The 17802-nt window shown below is 50.6% G+C and overlaps 1 protein-coding gene across 1 annotated transcript; it reads right to left on the reverse strand.

The window, feature by feature from the left end:
- Nucleotides 1–7148: 7148 nt before the first annotated feature.
- Nucleotides 7149–16698, reverse strand: MRM1 (mitochondrial rRNA methyltransferase 1). Its single transcript, XM_068154982.1, has 5 exons — nucleotides 15660–16698; nucleotides 14570–14663; nucleotides 12589–12709; nucleotides 8284–8403; nucleotides 7149–7962 (listed from the first exon to the last, which is right to left on the reverse strand). The coding sequence occupies exons 1-5, from the start codon at nucleotides 16436–16438 to the stop codon at nucleotides 7913–7915; spliced, it is 1164 nt and encodes a 387-aa protein (XP_068011083.1). The 5' UTR covers nucleotides 16439–16698; the 3' UTR covers nucleotides 7149–7912.
- Between the last annotated feature and the right edge of the window lie 1104 nt (nucleotides 16699–17802).

A 17802-nucleotide genomic window follows, 5' to 3' on the forward strand; every position in this document is an offset into this window, starting at 1 on the left:
GTTTATATAATCATACCCAGAACTCAGCTCACTTCCCTGCTACTCCACTGTGATCTACCCTAAATACCTCCAATACTTCTGGCAGTAAACAATCTCCAGGACTCATTTCTTTGAGCAGCAGCAGATGGTCAAGAGTGTTTCCTGAAATTGCATATTCTGATGGGCTTAGGATCGAAAACATTTACATAATAATCTGGTTTAGATTCTGGGAGTGAAGAAACCCTACACAAACTGCTTCTTTTCAGCTATCTGAATTAAAGCATAAATCTTCAGGTACTTTAATTAGAAACAAACTCTTTGCTGTTCCAGATCCATGAAAGAAATTGAAAAATGAACTCCCCAGTGAGGCTGAAGGCCACAGGGCTGGGTGAACCCAGCAGCAAGTTCACCGCTCGCAAGCCATCGGTGGCTGGGCCAGGATACTCAGGGGCTGTGCAGCCACACTCAGCTGGGGTCGTGCCCATCCTGTTGAGATTTGGCTGAGCCTGTCAAGTCCTTATCCACCCACACTGCCAACATGATCTCACATCTCCAGCCTGGGCTGGGAATCTGCAGAGCTGCACAGGGAAGGCAAGGTTTCTTGGACTGGGGTGGTCTTATGGCCACCAGGCATGGTACCCAGGTCTGCACCCATAGCTGGGGATGTGGATGGAAATGAGCAGGGTGAAACGAGAGGGGAGGGATGGCATGGGGTGAAACAGGAGGGGCCAAGACCATGCCATGCTAGGAATTAGCCATGCCCACATCCTGGTGAAGGGAGATTTAATACCCATGGTGATGCTGGGTTGATGGTTGGACTTGACAATCCTGGAGGCTTTTACAACCAAAACAATTCTGTGATTCCATGACCCATGTCTAGGAGGCTCTGGCAGAGCTGCCTCTATCCTCCCACGGAAGATTTCCCTTCCCACCTTCATGCTGGGAGGTGCAGAGGGACCTTCCCTCTCAGAAAAGCAAATATTTAGTCTAGATAAAAACCCCTGCGAGCATTTCCCCCAGGTAATGTTGGTAACTAAAATAATCACATTCACTTTGCTGGTTTAATTTTATATTTCCATTTCTACCTTATCTTTTCTCTGCAAGCATCATTAAACCCCACCATAACGAAAACACACCAAGTGTTATTCTGCAGAGAGAAGCCATAAACCACCTCAAAGCTTTTCAAGTTTATTCTTATCTCGTACATCTTCCTCTGGTTCTTTTTTCCTCCTTCCTTCCCCCCTCCCCACCCCCAACCCCCGTACATTTCACAAAGGTATTTTTCCCTAATGTTAAGAGTAGAGGCACTGAAAATGAGATGCTGCCTCTGAAAAAAACCCTCTGGGGGATTCAAGGAATAAAATACAGCCAGAAAATAAACTGGAACCTCATGACAATAATTTTGCAAGAAGAAATCCTTGCTTTACAATAGGTTTTCAATATCACTTAGAAAATTCTTCCAGTCATATATATATGTTCTTAATTCAGGACCTGCCATTAAAAAAGACATTAGGGAGGGAAGTGAAAGGCCATTTAGTACCCTTGTTTAGATAAAAATGCATATCAGGCTCAGATGCAATCTCCAGCAAGAGGCTGTGGTGGCGTTTGACTGAGCCCCAAGCTGCTGAAAGGTGCTAATGAGGGTTGGTAAAGCCAGGAAGGCATCCCTAGGCCCTCACCACCTCATTCATTCTTAAGTATAGAAAACCACTGCTCGTGAGCAAGGCCATTGCTGCTGCCCACCTCTGGAGCCAGCTTTGGAAATCAGCTGAACACCGCAACAATCATTTTGCACAAAGGAGGCAAAAGAGCTGCACCAGAGGGAAAACCCAAAGCAGAGGCTCCTCACACTGAGCCCACACTTGCCCATGGACATGGAGAGCTCAAAACCAGAACTGTGGTTCACTCATCACCATGGCTTCAACACTGCTCAGATGGGCAGGTTGGGACAACCTCCTTGACAACAGACTAAAATACAGATGAGCTGAGGATGTGCCTCCAGCGTACCCACAAATCTCTGCCTCTAGAGAGTTCAAAATCCATATTTAAGTGCAATTACTACTCCCAGATCCACTGAAAACACCAAAACCTCTTCAAGATAACTACAAACCATCGTCATCCTTCTCTGGAGGTGTTCAGGGCCAGGCTGGATGAGTCCTTGAGCAACCTGGGCTGGTGGGAGGTGCCCCTGCTCATGGCAGGGGGCTGGGACTGGATGAGCTTTAAGGTCCCTTTCAATCCAAACCATTATGTGGTTCTATGACCTTGAGTCAGGCCTTGAAATATCTTTAACAATCTTGAGGGTGAAGCCCTAAGGGAGGTTGAAGCAGCTTCCCTTGAAGCAAAATAAGCTCCCAGTCAGAGTCCCCTGCCCAGTCATTAGGGTGATACCGGTGTTAAATCCAAGCCATGCAGGTGTTACATACAACGCAGCCACAGCAGAAACACCTCTGGGGTGACCAAACCTGATTGTAGATGATATTTGGGTAGCAAGTTTTGTAGAGAATAAATATCACACTCCAATTTCATGGTAGCTTAGGAGGGTTTCCTGGCAAATGCCATGGCTGTTACATGCTTCTCCCAATTACCCAGCAATTACATGTGCCCTAGATCTGGAGGACACAGAGCTGACATGGTGCAGTCCTCTGTGTTCAGAAGGAAAAAGCACATAGCAGAAAACATTTTTTTTCTATTCTATTTTATAAACAATATTCCTGTGTGACATTAGGGAAACTCCACATTGACATTACGATAACTCCAGTAGCTGGAAGGGGCTACACGACAGCTGGGGAGGGACTTTTTACAAGGGCTTGTAGTGATAGGATTTACAGATTGCAGTGAGCTGGAAGGGACTCTCAAAGGTCATCTTGTCCAGCCCTGCTGCAGGCAGCAGGGACATCTCCAACCAGATCAGGCTGCCCAGGGCCACATCCAATCTGATACTGAATGTCTTCAGGGATAGAGCCTCAACAACATCCCTGGGCAACCTGTTCCACCACTCTGTTTCAAATCACTGCCCCTCGTCCTATGCCCACAGACCCTTCTGAACAGTCCCTCCCCAGCCTTCCTGTAGGTCTCCTTCAGATACTGAAATGCAGCTCTATGGTCTCCCTAAAGCCTTCTCCAGGCTGAACAGGCTAAACTTTCTCAGCCTGCCTTTGTAGAAGTGCTCCAGCCCTCTGATCATTTTGTGGCCTCCTCTGGACCTGATCCAGCACCTCCATGTGCCTTTTGTGTTGTGGGTCCCATAGCTGGACATAGCACTCCAAAGTGAGGCCTCACCAGAGCAGAGCAGGATGAAAGGCAAATAGATTTAAGATTGAGGAGGGGAGATTGGGACTGGAGATTAGGAAGACATTCTTTAGAGTGAGGAGACACTGGAACAGGCTGCCCAGGGAGGTCATGGATGCCCTTTGCTGGAGGTGTTCACGACCAGGCTGGATGAGTCCTTGAGAAACCCGGGCTGGTGGAAGGTGTCCCCGCCCCTGGCAGGGATTTGGAACTGGATGAGCTTTAAGGTGCCTTCCAACCCAACCCATTCGGTGATTCCTCCTATGACAGCAAACCCAATCCAAAGGCTGCCATCCCACCACTACACAGCTGTGGGATCAATAAACATTCAGTCCAGGCTGCACCATGCTGCTCCCAACAAAGTTTGATTATTTGGCTTCATCAGTTTGCACCTCAACCCCTCCTGTGATTAAATCCCATTTAGCAGCACTGACCTGATTTGAACTTGTTCCTACAGCTGCTTTGGACTTTAACAGCACTTCTAAATAAACAAAGCCAAGCCGGCTGTGAGCGCAGGGTGGGATCCAAGGAGCTCTGCCGGGAATCCCTCCTGCGCCTGCTGCTAGCAGCTCCTGTGCTGAGATGGGGAGAGGAGGAAAAGGGAAAAGAGAGGAGTGTGGCAGGTCTGAACTTGCTGTAGCATGTTTGTAAACATCGTTAATCACAGATTAGCAGATGGTGATGTTAATTGCACCTGTGGAAGCAACAGGACCTCAAGGTTGATTACGTTTACAAACTCGGGTGGGGGCTGCAGTGGGTGGAGGATTCCACTCCTCACCAGTGAGATGGGAGTCCCTTGGGCAATGTTTCCAGCACCAGCAGCTCCTGTCCCAGCGCAGGAGCACCCACCTTAGAAACATGAAATCACACAGAATCACAGAAAGGACCCCAAGGACCATCTGCTCCAACTTTTCTAGGTGCTAGTGGAGTTGAAATGAGCTGGCCAGCACCCTGGTAAACAGAGCCTTAAAACTGTCCCATGTAAGAGAATCCACTGCTGCCCTTGGGAGATCATCCCAATCTCTAACAAATTGTTTAGGTGGGAAGAGACCTTTAAGATCACCAATTCCAACCACCAGACCAGCACTACCAGCTCACCACTACACCATGTCCTTCAGCACCACATCTATACAACTTTGAAACCCCTCCCAGGCACAGATACTCCACCACTGTCCTCCTGTTCCAGGCCTTAGCAACCCTTTGGGGGAAGAAATTGTTCCTCCTCACGTCTAACCTAAAACCTCCTCTGGTGAAACCTAAAGCCTCTTCTTGTCCTATCATCACTTATCACTTGAGAGAACAGACCAACCCCCACCTGGCTCCAACCTCCTGTCAGAGAGCAACTAGGTCTCCCCTCAGCCTTCCTTTTTCTAAGCTAAACCACCCCATGTCCCTCAGCTACTTTTTGGCACACCACCAGAATTCTGGGCACAAGCTGAGCCTCTCCCACAGCCAGTTCTCCCTGTAGTTGATTTGGGGGGGAGGGGGGGGTGTATGTGTGTGAAAAGATTTGAGGTCACCCTCTTCTGTGGATTAAAAGGCTGAGGCATGGAGCATGCCCTCTGAACCAAGGAGGACAAATATTTTGCCACTGTGCTTAGAGACACTTTGATTATTGAGAAATCATCTTGGCAGGGCAATTACTAAAATTTGTAATCAATTTGGTAAATAAGCCTCTGAAAAGAATCCATGAGAAGCAGCAGGGAGGGGAGAATTGACTTTCAAATTACACACACACACTTTACTCCTATCTGAATATCAAAGAGGCTCTATGCACAAACAGAAGTAATCAGGAGGCATGTTTTGATCCTGCTGATGTACACAGAAAGTGACAATTAATGTCCTCCTTTATGATAGAAAGCTGGGAGTTTTTTACAGTTACATTACAGGGACAATTGTAGTTGAGCTTAAGGCTAAAAATAATGAAAGACTATAAAAACTGCATTTTAACATTTAAAAATATCCAGGAAATTAACTGGAGAAGCAGGCAATGATCCAATTAATGGATTGCATTTATTAGATCAGGGGCAAATGGCACAGCACAAAACTCCATCTCCAGAGGTGTGTGCAGAGGTCCCCACGCAGGTCTCAGCCTGGAGCAGGATTGAGATGGGACTGAAGGAGAAGGCATCAGCCATGGCAGACACATCCAAAGCCATCCAGGTGATTGCTGAGGAGCATCCCAGTGCAACAAAGCAGGACCAAAACTCACCACTGAGGGCTAGGGGCTAAATGCAAACAGCAGAGCTGTTTGGAGTGGGATTTACTTTGCTCACAAAGGCCTCTAGTGCAGCTCTCAGGCAAAGATTACTGAGCTGCAGCCCTGGCTCTGTGTTCAAACTCCTATTTCTTAAAACCCAAGTCTCATGCAACCATCAGTAAACCCTGTCTGACACTCCAGCGCCAAACCCAGCTGCACTGTGGCAGTACAGGGAAATTCACAAGGGGAGTAGAGGCTGCTGGACTGATGGACAAGGTCTGAAGGAACTTTCATAGAATCACAGAATTGGTTGGGTTGGAAGAGACCTTAAAGTTCATGCAGTTCCAACCCCCTGCCATGGGCAGGGACACCTCCCACCAGCCCAGGTTGCTCAAGGCCTCATCCAATCTGGCCTTGAACATCTCCAGCAAGGTGCATCCATGTCCCTGGGCAGCCTGTTCCAGTGTCTCCCTACCCTCACTCTAAAGAATTTCTTCCTAATCTCCAGTCTCAATCTGCCCTCCTCAAGCTTCAATCCATTCCCTCTCATCCTATCACTCCAAGCCCCTGTCAAACTTCCCTTCCCACCTTTTTTGTACTCACCGCAGAGCTGCTGCAGGCACTGAGGTTCCAAAGCTTTCTGGGAGCCTTCCAGAAGTGAAGTAGCTGCTCCCCCATTACTCACCTGCCTCCTCAGCAGAGGGGCTGAGCCATCATGGCTGAGCTGTCTGACAGCAGCCAGCAACTCAGCCAGGTGCCTCCTCTAAGAAACTTCTGCTCCAATAAATTAAAAGGAGAAAGTGCAGCTCATGTGAGATCAGAAATATCTAAACTTAACCTGCAGGTCAGGAACACAGAGACAGCTTTATCCCCATCCCTCTGAAAAGGAAGGATAGAGTCAGCTCCAGCGCTTAATCACCGCCAAACCCTGAGCAAATCTGAGCCACGGGCCCCCTCTGCTGGGGCACCCATGGTTGTGGGTACAGCACTCCTGGCCTGCAGCTTTTATTTCAGCATTAAAACCAAACCAACCAAACCGACTTACCCAGCCCACAAAACGTTCCCAGCAATGCTCCACTTCACTGCTGATCAGTGACCAACTAACCTTGAGAATCAGGCAACAGAGCTTCAGAGGAATTTGGGATTTGTCCTTTTCCACTGGAGAGGGTGAAGGGACACACCAGACACCCTCTCCAGCAGAGCTCCCTGTCCTGTCCCCATCCCGAGCTCCTGAGGTGTTCCCAGCCCCAGTCACCCACAGCACCCTCCCAGAGATGCACCTGAAAAATCCCCACATTCAGACCAGTTTAGACTTCATTTACCTCAAAGGGAAGCCCTAATTAGTCACTCTGAGTGATTTACTTGTTCATTTGGAAAGAGGGAATGGGGAGCTGGGCTGAATTGTTTGAAATTCTCCCCAAAGGGCACTGTGCATTAAGTGTTAATGAGGAATCCTGTGCACAGGGCCACAGCAGCTGAATAAAATAATTAAGGCACTAAGTGGTATCATTCATTTAGTTCTCAGCGATTTAGCCAGCCTGGTTTTCAAGCAGGGTATTTGCAAAGGAAACCTCCCTCACCCAACCCCTCCATGCCATTGGAGGGGACAGTGGTACTGAGGCAGCTCAGCATCCAGCAGGATCAGCCTGGAAACCAGCTCCTCACTCCCCAGCCACAGGAAGTGCTCTGTTCCACTGCGCCCATGCTGGATCCAGGTGTGACACAAAAAGGAGTGACTGAAACCTACAACCAATCTTTACAGAGGTTTTATTTCACTGGGAGCTGTTCTTCCTCACCACAGTTAATTTCCATCATCTCCTACCCACCCCTCAGCAGGGCTGCAGAGACCCAGGTTACAACAAATACAACCCACTATGGGCTGTTTTCAGCCAGTCCAGCAGCAAGATGGAACAGAGAAACCACCTCAGCATGAAGGCACTGCCACTGAGTTGTCCCAAATCCTACCTGGCTCTCACTGGCACCCTCTTGGCTGCTAAGGGGGTGGTGGGCTTGGGGCACAGCTGCTCTCAGCAGCAGCAGCTGAGAAGTCTCTCACAGCCCAAATCCTCTCTGCAGCATGAGCAGCCCATCGCACACCAGACTCAGAGCTATCACCAGGTGTTTGTGCAAGAGCTGCAGGATTTGGCTGTCTGCTTTTAAAACCCAGCCTTGCCTCCCCTCCTTGCAGCTGCTCCTCTGAGGTGTTGCCCACTATGTGCAGGTGTCTGGCTTCAGCATTAAGGCAGCAGGGCTCTGGTGGCATCACGCTCAAGATGATACCACCAATATGATCATGGAATCAAGACACAGCTCAGGTCAGTGGGGCTCTCCCCGGAACTTGCAGCGATGGTGAAGATCATGGCAAGAGCATTTCCATGCCCACAGACCAACAGAGGCAGCCACAAAATGCCCAGCAGCCTCCCCAGAGAAATAAAAGCCATTTTAATCACCACACCTCAGCTTCTGGTTGCAGATGGAGTGCAGGAGAATACCTAGAGGGAAGTAAAACCAAAAAAACTAAATAAAGACCACTTATTAAAGCACAAGAAAAGCATGCTGCAGGCATGAATGGTTGGCTGTTAAATGCAGACATTTGGATGATGTCTTTGTGCTCAGACACTGGCACAGGCTGCCCAGGGAGGCTGTGGATATTCCCTCCCTGGAGGTGTCCAAGGCCAGGCTGGATGAGGCCTTGAGCAACCTGCGCTGGTGGAGGTGTCCTGCCCATGGCAAGAGGTTGGAACTGGATGAGCTTTAAGCCCCTTCCAGCCCAAAACCTTCTGTGATTCTATGAATCTATGAACTGTCCTCACCTGTAGCCACAGAGACGTTGAGCGACTCAATGCCAGGGTGCAGCACTCTGCCAGGGGGTATGGTCAGCATCCGATGGCACAGGAGCTGTGTCTCCAGGGAAAGTCCATCCCCTTCATTTCCTGCAGAAGGCAGACACTGCTCAGGTCAGCTCACAGATGCTGTCACATCCATTTTCCATTCCAGTTGCTGCCACATCCATCTCTCCCAAGTAAAGTTCTTGCTCCTGCTCTGTCACAACTACAAGCTTACCAGCAGCCTCACCAGCTGCTGTGCAGCAACAGCCAAGAACTACCAGAGGTGAGATGGGCACCTTACCTACTTTCTCTTCTTGGCCTACTCCAGCCTCCTCACATCTCTTCTTCATTATCTGAAGTGTTTTGGAGGAGTATCAGTGCCACAAGCCTGCCTGCACAGTGCAAAGCACAGAGCCTTGCAGCCTAAGCACAGTCTCCTGCACAACTAGCCGCCCTGACAGCAGTTGGCAGCCCACAGATGCTGGCTGCTGCCAAACAGACCAGGCAGACAAGAGACCACAGGTCTGATCTGGTCCAGGAAGCCCAAATCCCTATTGATAGTGACAGGTTCAGCCTTTCCAGCACACAGTACCACCAGCTGGGTGCAGCTTGGGAATGCAGACAGTTTAACCAGAGGCTTCAATTGATTAGTTGTTAAACCATCCAACAGCCCTGATATGTTTGGGCTGATACACTGGTGAAACAGAGTTGAAATCTATCCCAGGTCATTAGTAGTTGTTTGACTCACACTGTCACAAAAGGAAATGGAAAGGGAGAGGCTTTAAACAATCCTGCACGCAGACAAGTGAAAATGCAGAAGAGCACAGACCTCCCAGCCCGCTCAGCTCCCCACAGAATGCTTCCACATTCATTACTTAGAGCTACACAGACAGCTGCACACTGCAGCAACAACCAGAACACCTCCAAGATGTGCTCACCCTCAGATTAAACAGGCTCAGCATGCTGGGAGCCAAATGTTCCCCTTCACAGCCATCTCCCAAGCCTGGCTGAGCCCCTGACTCGCCCTGCGATGGCACTGCTGGGGCACATGGTGCCTACCAGGGATTCTGCACCTCTGCCTGTGTGGGCAGTGCTGTCACCAAGGCCTTGCCCAGCTCACCTAAATGCAGACACTCACCTGAAGCTCCAGCAGAGAGCTTTTACACTAGATAATTTCCAGAGGTCCCTTCTACCCCCCACCTTTCCATGATTCTGACCTCTGAGCACACAGAGGAGGAGCTGCTGCTCCTGTTTCACAGGCTGGAAGCTAGGGCCCAGGCTGCTGTGTTGCTGGCCTGATCTAACTGGCAGGATGCCTTTTGTGTGAGGAACAGAATGCTCTGGTAAGGCACCCCGCAGCACCCTCCCATGTGAAATAAGCCATTCAGGCAAAAGCAGCCTTTGGTTGGGGTAAGCGAAGCTTCAGAAAGCCCCAGCCCCATCCTAACCACCACTTTCTTCCTCCTTCCTTTAAGCCAGCAGTCAGGCAAGGCCTGAGCAAGTTATCCAAGGTCAGAGGAGGAGCCTAGGTGACACAAGGAATTGAAGCCAGGCCTCCCACAGCCTGGTCTGCCTCTGCATCTCCAGGGATGCTTCCAGGGAAAGATTTAAGAATACAGCTATTAGCCTACTTTTCACTGATTCAACACAGAAAAGTTTCACAACTTCCAGTCATGTTTGTCTCCTGAGCCTCTCAAAACACTCTCATGGGACTCTCCAACTGGGACAGCAGCTACTGCCAGAGGACAGCTGCTCCTGGAGCAATCCTCTCCTCTCTCTGATAAGGGTGTTAAGACGCCTAATAAAGGCAGCAATTTTGCTTCCAGCTTTCACAAAGCTTTTTATGGCTCTGCCTGCTTAAAATAATTAGGAACCATAAATCCAGGGCAAAAAAGACTTGTACAAAGCTTGACATGAGGGAAGGGAGTACTGACTGGATCAGATTAAATCCTAGTTTCTACTGCTGAACAGAACACTTCCCACTTCAGGTCTCTGACTCCCATCTCTTAGCTTTGACCCTGACAGGTCTCACAGACCCAGTTAAGAGGTTTCCTGCCCTGTTTCCAGCTAAGAGCACTCTAAGGACTGCAGAGGCAGCTGTGCTGGCAGCTCAGAGAAATCTGCAAAATGAGCACCTCAGTAAAACCACCACTTCCATGAGCAGCCTTAAAGCCCAAGCTCCAGCCCCCAACCCCCTGGAGGTGTTTAAGACAGATGTAGGGCTGAGTGACACAGCCTAGCACCAGAGCTGGTAAAGTTAGAGAATGAGGAGGCTAGAAGGAGGCAGATTGAGACTGGAGGGTGGTGAGGCACTGGAATAGGTTGCCCAGAGAGGCTGTGGATGTCCCCTCCCTGGAGGTGTTCAAGGCCAGGCTGGATGAGGCCTTGAGCAACCTGGGCTGGTGGAGGTGTCCCTGCCCATGGCACAGGGTTGGATCCCTTCCAACCCAACCCCTTCGATGAATGCTCAGACTCAATGATCTTAAAGATCTTTTCCAACCAAACCAATTCTGATTCTAAAGACTGAGTGCACAACAAATTACTCAGAGGCTGGCGTTGCTCAGCCATCTAACTGCTCCCAGTCTCTGCCTGCTCGCACAAAGCTCCCTGTCACCTTCAGCAAAGACTCCAGTGCAGACAACATTAAGCTGGACTGTCCAAATCACTCTCTGCCAAGCCAGTGAAGAGGCCAGGAGGGTGAATCCAGTGCAGAGGCCAGGAGGGTGAATTCAAAGTCTGCACATGCTTAACTCAGAGGACAATCTGTCCAGTGCTGGGAAGCTCACTACCATGCTAAATGATCTCTGCTGTTCTCTGCAGCTGCAGGGGCACTACATATTCAGATCTAGGATGTTTCTTCAAACAACCTCAGCACCAGACAACTGTAATGTTCAATTTTCTTTTCAGCCAAGAGTTAGTGCTCAGCAGAGAGTTGAAATCATTACTGCTGCAAGGATCAGGAGCTCTCCTCATGCATCTACCAATCAGCCCCCAATCTCCCTTGACAAAAGGATATTTGGACTTTTTCCTGGAGAAATCTCTCATAACTCAAGGTAATGACACCACTGCCACTTTTAGCCCCTTCCTTTCTGCTGGTGGTGGGATGCATTTCTTTGTGGTCCATCAGCAGCACTGCCAGCCTCACTACTCCCTTTAGAGCACAGCTCCACACATCCCGTGGGGATGCCAGATTTGCAGCCTTGTCTCATCAGTATTGCTAAGGGTTCAATAAACATTTTAATTAAAGGGATGTCTCTGAGCCAAGACAACCACAGCACAGGGCAGGATTACAGCCCCTCCATGGCTTCTCGCCAGTGTCACACCACTTCCAAGTGCAAAAGCTCCAACAGCTCTTGTGCCAAGCTACAGCATGGCCATACAAGGGTGCGTAGGGCAACAATCCTGGGGGGAACTGCTCTCTTAGCTGTCAGCAGGATGCTACTCCTCTTCACCTTCTGTGAGGCTGCACAGCTCCTGCCTACCTCCTTTGCAGGGGAGACAGTTAGCCCTGCTCCTCCTGCTGGGACCAGCTCCAGACTTCTCCCAGGCACACAAAACCAGCCACTGACAGGTCTCCACAGTGGTCCCCATGCCACAAAGCCCAACTATGTGTTCAGATCCTCCTCAGCAACAGCTCCTTTTGTTTATTCCCCAAGCTGGGCACAGAGATAAAATATTCCTGTGTTTTAAAAAGGAAACATGAGGGGGCACAAACATGGCACAGGCTCAGCCTTGCAGCCTCAGCACAGCAAGAGCTAACATGTACCTCCTGGTCTCTCGCTCAGGTTTGTGGTTCACCAAGACAGAAAGCCCAGCTTCAGGGCTCTAGGATAGGACAAAAAGCACTGCAAAACACATCACAACATGCTGTGACTGTTCTGGCCCAGACCTGTCCTGCCACTGAAAACTGCCACTTAGACCCTGTTCCCCTACACAAACTGCTTTGCTCTTGCAGTACCTATTGGGAGGCTTTTCAGCCCTCTTCTGGGCCTCTATTCCTTTTGCAGCTAAATCATTCTAGTACTTCTTGCTTAGTTTTTCTTTTCCAGACCAAAGTCTGATGTGATGTAACAGATCTGCAACCAGCTTTGGGGTGGAACATCTGCTCAAGGCCAGGCTGGATGAGGCCTTGAGCAACCTGGGCTAGTGGAAGGTGTCTCTGCCCACAGCAGGAGGGTTGGAACTGGCTGGTCTGGAAAGTTCCCTCCAATCCAAACCACTCTGTGAATCACCCTGACCACTCCTCACAGGTGCACTTCCACCAGCCTAGGGCTCTTGACATTTAAATACCTATGACCACAAGAATGGGTTTATTCCACCGAAATTCTGAGCAGCTGACGACAGGAACATTTTCCACCTCCTCCGGACTCTTGACGGTCCCCACGACTTCCCAGCCCTCTGCGCTCTTGGCCTGCAAAGGGAAAGGAAACAGACACTTGAAAACTGCCTGCTTTAGAGGCTTGGAAAGAACACTCAGTGCTGTATGCAAACATGCTTTGATCCTCCCACTCCAGTGAAGCTGGGTGGCTTTTCTGCCTTGAGTTTTTCCCACCACGGTCACAGAACCACTAGGGCTGGAAAAGGCCTCCAGGATCACCAAGCTTCTCCCAACACCACCACCACCTCCTGACCCTACTCCCAAGAGCCACATCGACTCATTTTTGTGAGCACCCCAGGAGTGGGGACTCCACCATCTCCCTGGGCAGCCAGTTCCAAAAAACCCAAAAAGTACTTTTCCTCTGGTGTTTTTTCCAGTTCAGCAAACAAGCAGCAGCTGAATACTTTTTTCCCATACACCAGTTTTTGCCAGGAAAGCAAACAAAAAAGAGCTCTGTTAAACAAATCAGCATAAGGCTGATCCACAGAGCGAGGCAGTGGAAGCTGTCAGGTACAGGCTCAGCCACCAGAAGCCCACAGTAAGGTTTTCAAACACAAGTCTGCATTTTCAAATGCCAAAAATTTCAAATGCCAAAAATCAGCTCACACAAAGAGCAGGGCACTCAGCACATCACACAAGCAGGGAAGCAGCCTTCCCCCCACCCCTGTAAAAGGAGCCTGGATGATTTGTCTTGGAAATCTGTTTTAACAATGAAGAGCTGCTGCTTCTTGCCAGCTTCATCTCCTGTGAAACTGGCACTCTCCTACATCACTTTCTATCAAATGCACACCGGCCAGGCAATGCCAAGGGTTAGGCCAGTGAAGCTGGGTGCAATTAAATGAACTCTGCAATGGCTCTAAGTGTTCATAACTCAAGCTCTGCAGTTATAAAATGATTTCTCCATCTGTTTCAATTAGGTATCAATGTATTTCATGTATCTTCCATTCCACCATCATCCAGAGCTCCAGTTGCCAGAGACCTACTGCACAGCTAGAAAGGTTTTCTAGCACCAAGCTGGAAGAGTTCAGGCTGACCTCTGCCTGGTCACACCAGACTGGGACAAGCTCCCTCTCAAAGGGACATGGGAATGTAGAGATCCTGGGAGTGCAGCCAGGAGCCTTCACTCCACTGAGGGTCTGCAGCCTCTGCCCTCCCACCCCATGCTGACCCCTTCAAGTTCACTCCTCCCTCAGCTCTGAGGGATTCCACACAAACAGAGAAGGGCAGAGACAAGTCTGCAGGTCTCTGTTCCCTGTGTATACAACATTCAGCTAGACCCCCTAGGACCTCCAGGAGAGTTAGGGCAGTCACAGGGTGCTATCACAGGGGATGGAAGCACTCTACCGATTCAAAGCAACATCCCTGGGTTTGTTTCCCTTTCAATCACGTTTCTCCATCTGCATTCCCTTTCCTTGGCAGCCGGTTCTGCAAAGGGCCCTGTCTCACCTTGCTGCACAGCTGCAGTGTAAAACAACTCCCAGCAGCTCCTACCAGCCCTGGTTTCTCCTCCCTGCCAGGCTCCAACGGTTGCCCAATGCTGCCATCATGTGCCTCAGCCCTGGGATGCTGCTGCCTCTGCTCCAGTCAGAAGAACAGGAGACAGAGCCCATCTCACCAAGCTCACAGCCTAGGTGTGCTGGAGAGGCACAGAGCTATCCTCCTATCCCATCTTTCAGAACGAGACCCACAGCTCAGCCCTGATACCCCCCCGAGGGGATGGGACTTGGGGCGCCCACTCCTCAGAGATGGTCCAACAGCACAGACCACCGGCAGCAAACAGGAGTGCAGAGCAGGAGCACAGGACACCAAATACCTGAGTCCTTTCCCTCCTCTCCCCTCAAACACATATTTAAGGTTTGCTGAAAGGAAAGGGGGAAGAACTGATCGCTCTACCTTCAAAAAGCTCTGGAGATCATCTGTGCTGTAGACATCAAAGACTTCCACAGCTCCAGAGCTAGCTTTGCTCACTGTTGGAGTCAAGGGGCAGCTGCAAGAGAAAAAGAAAGGCAAAGTTTCACAGGAGAGAGAAGTAAGAATTTCAGGGTAATTTTTCTTTCTCTTTTCCTTCTCTTGCCTCTGCAACCCAATTCCAAACACTTCACTAAAGCTCTCCCTCGCTGTATGGACACATTTTCCTATGGCAAACAGGAGGGTGTAGTGGGTTGAGAGAGAAGGCCTAGCTTTCTCTCCCCCACAAAGAGGAAAAAAAACCCACAGCTAACTCAGCTAGAGAAGTGGAAGGAATTGCTATATTTTACAAGCAATGTGGAAAGGCAGGTTAGATATACAATAGATACAGTACTTACAACAAATGTACAGAAATATACAGCAAGGAAAAAAAAAAGAATACAGCAACAAAATTCCCTCCTCCAGACAGAGGATGGTTCCCCCCCTGTACCCCTTCTCTCCCCCTACCTCCCTTTTTTCCCAAAGAGGGTTAGAGAGAGAAAAAGGTAGTTGTTAAGAAAGAAGAATTTTAGTAGGCCTATTAGTGCAGGATTAGTGCTTATCTTTATCCAAGGTCAGAACTGCAGCTGCTCAGAAGCAGACTGGCTGGAAAAGCAGGACAGAGAGAAACTGAGAAAATTCCAACTGAACTCAAAACTTAAAGTTGCATTCTACCAATCTGCCAATGAAATTCGTTTAGAATATCTGATTGTTTTTGTTACTATTTCAAAACATTCAGCCAGAGTGTCCCAGCACTGTCCCTTTCTTAAAGGCACAGCCTCAAACGGTCACAGTGGGCTCAGAGATGAACCCAGGAAGCAGGCTGTAGCAATTCTGTTCAGTTGGACAACAGAAAACACAACATGGGTTACAACAAAAAGTGCCCAGGGGGACTCCCTACCAGCCAAATTCTGCTCAACGCCAGTGCCAGAAAGCACTCTAAGGAAGCTGCTGAGCAATGCAGGCTAGAAACCTCTTTATGAGCTAGCAGGAAGAGAAAGAGAAAAGCTGAAGGAGCAGATGACCAGGGCTGTACCTGTTTCTCTGGCTTGTCACCACTCTGTCCACACCCAGGAAGTAGGCAGACCGCAGGACTGCCCCCAGGTTCATGGGGTCCTGGAGGTGCTCTAACACCAGCCAAATCAGCTGTCGGTTTGGGCTTTCTTCATCCCCTAAATCAGGCTGTTCGGCTTCCTCCAAACTCTTGAAACGGAGAGGAGTGGCTTCCAAACAAACTCCCTGGTGGACCTGACCACTGCAAAGCGCGTTCAGCTCTCTCCCTGTGACATGATGTACAGGCACTCCCCGGGCCATGGCCTGAAGAACAAACTCGCTCATGAGAAGCCGCCGAGAGCCACTGCCTTGCTTGAGGAACAACCTGAATAGGTCCCTTCTTGACTGGGAGAGTGCCAGGGAACACGGTGCGACTCCAAATAAGATCTCTGAGCCTCTAGTCCTCTCGATGAAGACAGGCTTTTGCTCCAGCCTCTTTCTTGCCTTTGAGACGCCACCTTCCTGCGAGATCAACTCCCTGCTGGCCGCTGCTGCCTGCCTGGCCCCCCTCTCGTATGACACGTGCCGCGCTGGGGGCCGGCTCCGCGGGGCCGGCTCCTCACGGGCCATGCGAGAGTCAGCCACATCAGGGAGGGGTGGTGGAGGAAGCCGACCTCTACCATCCCCACCTGCGGCTGGGGGCGCGAAGGGCCAGGGCCGCTGCCACCCCGTGGAGAGATACCTAATCCCCCACCACCACCGTCCGCAGTTGGGTGCCAACCCCACGGCCCTCCACGCGCCGGCCTGCAGCGCTTGTGCCATTGGTGCCGCAAAGACCTTCCCAGGTGGAGACAGCGGCGCACAGGTCCCGGCGGCCTGCCCACGGGAGGCGGTGAGGCCTGTGGCCGCGCTGACAGGCGGCGGCCCCGCAGCACGCCACAGGCACGGGGAACCAGCAGGTGGTCCTGGGCGAGGGGAACACAGCGCGGCGGCAGCAGGGGCACAGCCAAGCCGCGGGACCGGCTCTCGGCTCGGCAGCGGAACGGCGCCAACGTGTGTCGCCCGAAGCCGCCCCCCCTCCCCCGTCGCGTGCCGTACGTCACTTCCGGCGGGACCACAGAGTCGAGGGCCTGGCTACGCTTCTCGCGGCAGCGCCGCCTGGCGGTGGCATAGCCCAGCACACCCTCCAAGCTCCCTCCTGAGCCCCTGCCGGGCGCCGGGCTCTGCACGGGAAGGGAAACGCAGCCTCTGCCCTCCACCAGAGCCCCCCAGGGACCCCCACGGGGTAGAGGAAGATGGAGTTAAAAACTTACAGGCTTAAAAGCTTTTAATGAACTGGTCTGACACCAGGATAAGAATGGAAGGCCCTCGAGCCTAAAGGACAGAATGACCTCGCAGGTCAAAAGCCACAGTAATTAAAAGCAGTAGCTAGAGGCAGCAAAGTTCTGCCAAGCTTTGTGGATGATGCCTCATCCTGGTTTCTTCACAATAAAGCAGAGGCAAGTTTAGACAAAGAACAAAACACGGAGGTATTTGCTCCTTAGCCCGTGAGGGTTGCATACTAAACCCACCCTGCAGAAGTAGGGTAATGAATGGACAGTGCCATGGGGGTAGGGAGCAGGCTGCAGACTTGGGCAATGACAGCTCATACAATCGTGGAATAGTTGTGGTTGGAAGAGACCTTTAAGGTCCTCCAGTCCAACCCTTACCCTAGTACTGCCAGGTCACCACTGAACCATGGTCCCCAGCACCACATCCCCACAGCTTTGAAACCCTTCCAGGGATGGAGACTCCACCACTGCCCTGGGCAGCCTGGGCCAGGGCTTGTCAACCCTTTAGGGGAAGACATTTCTCCTAGCATCCTGCTGAATCCTCCCCTGGTGGAACTTCAGGCTGTTTCCTCGTGTCCTGTTGTGATCACATCACCAACCATATATAATTTACTTACACTGTACATTAACTGCTGCTGCTAGAGCTCATGGGGCTGGACCAAGTGTTTATATCCTAGCTCCCATTTCTACAGAATGGAAGTAAAGCAAATATCTCAGATGGGGGGGTGGGGGCAGGTGGGTTTACACACCGTGGAAAGGACCCTTTTTTGGGGGACTGGAGGGAGGGGGTAAGCTTTGTCCCTGTGGCCCTCAGCCAAGCTGGATCATCCCATTGGCAAGGGCACAAAGGACAGG

This window comes from Melanerpes formicivorus, unplaced genomic scaffold (genome assembly GCF_026170545.1).
Source record: "Melanerpes formicivorus ecotype bairdi unplaced genomic scaffold, bMelFor1.0.p_v2 SCAF_29, whole genome shotgun sequence".
Classification (NCBI taxonomy): Eukaryota; Metazoa; Chordata; class Aves; order Piciformes; family Picidae; genus Melanerpes; species Melanerpes formicivorus.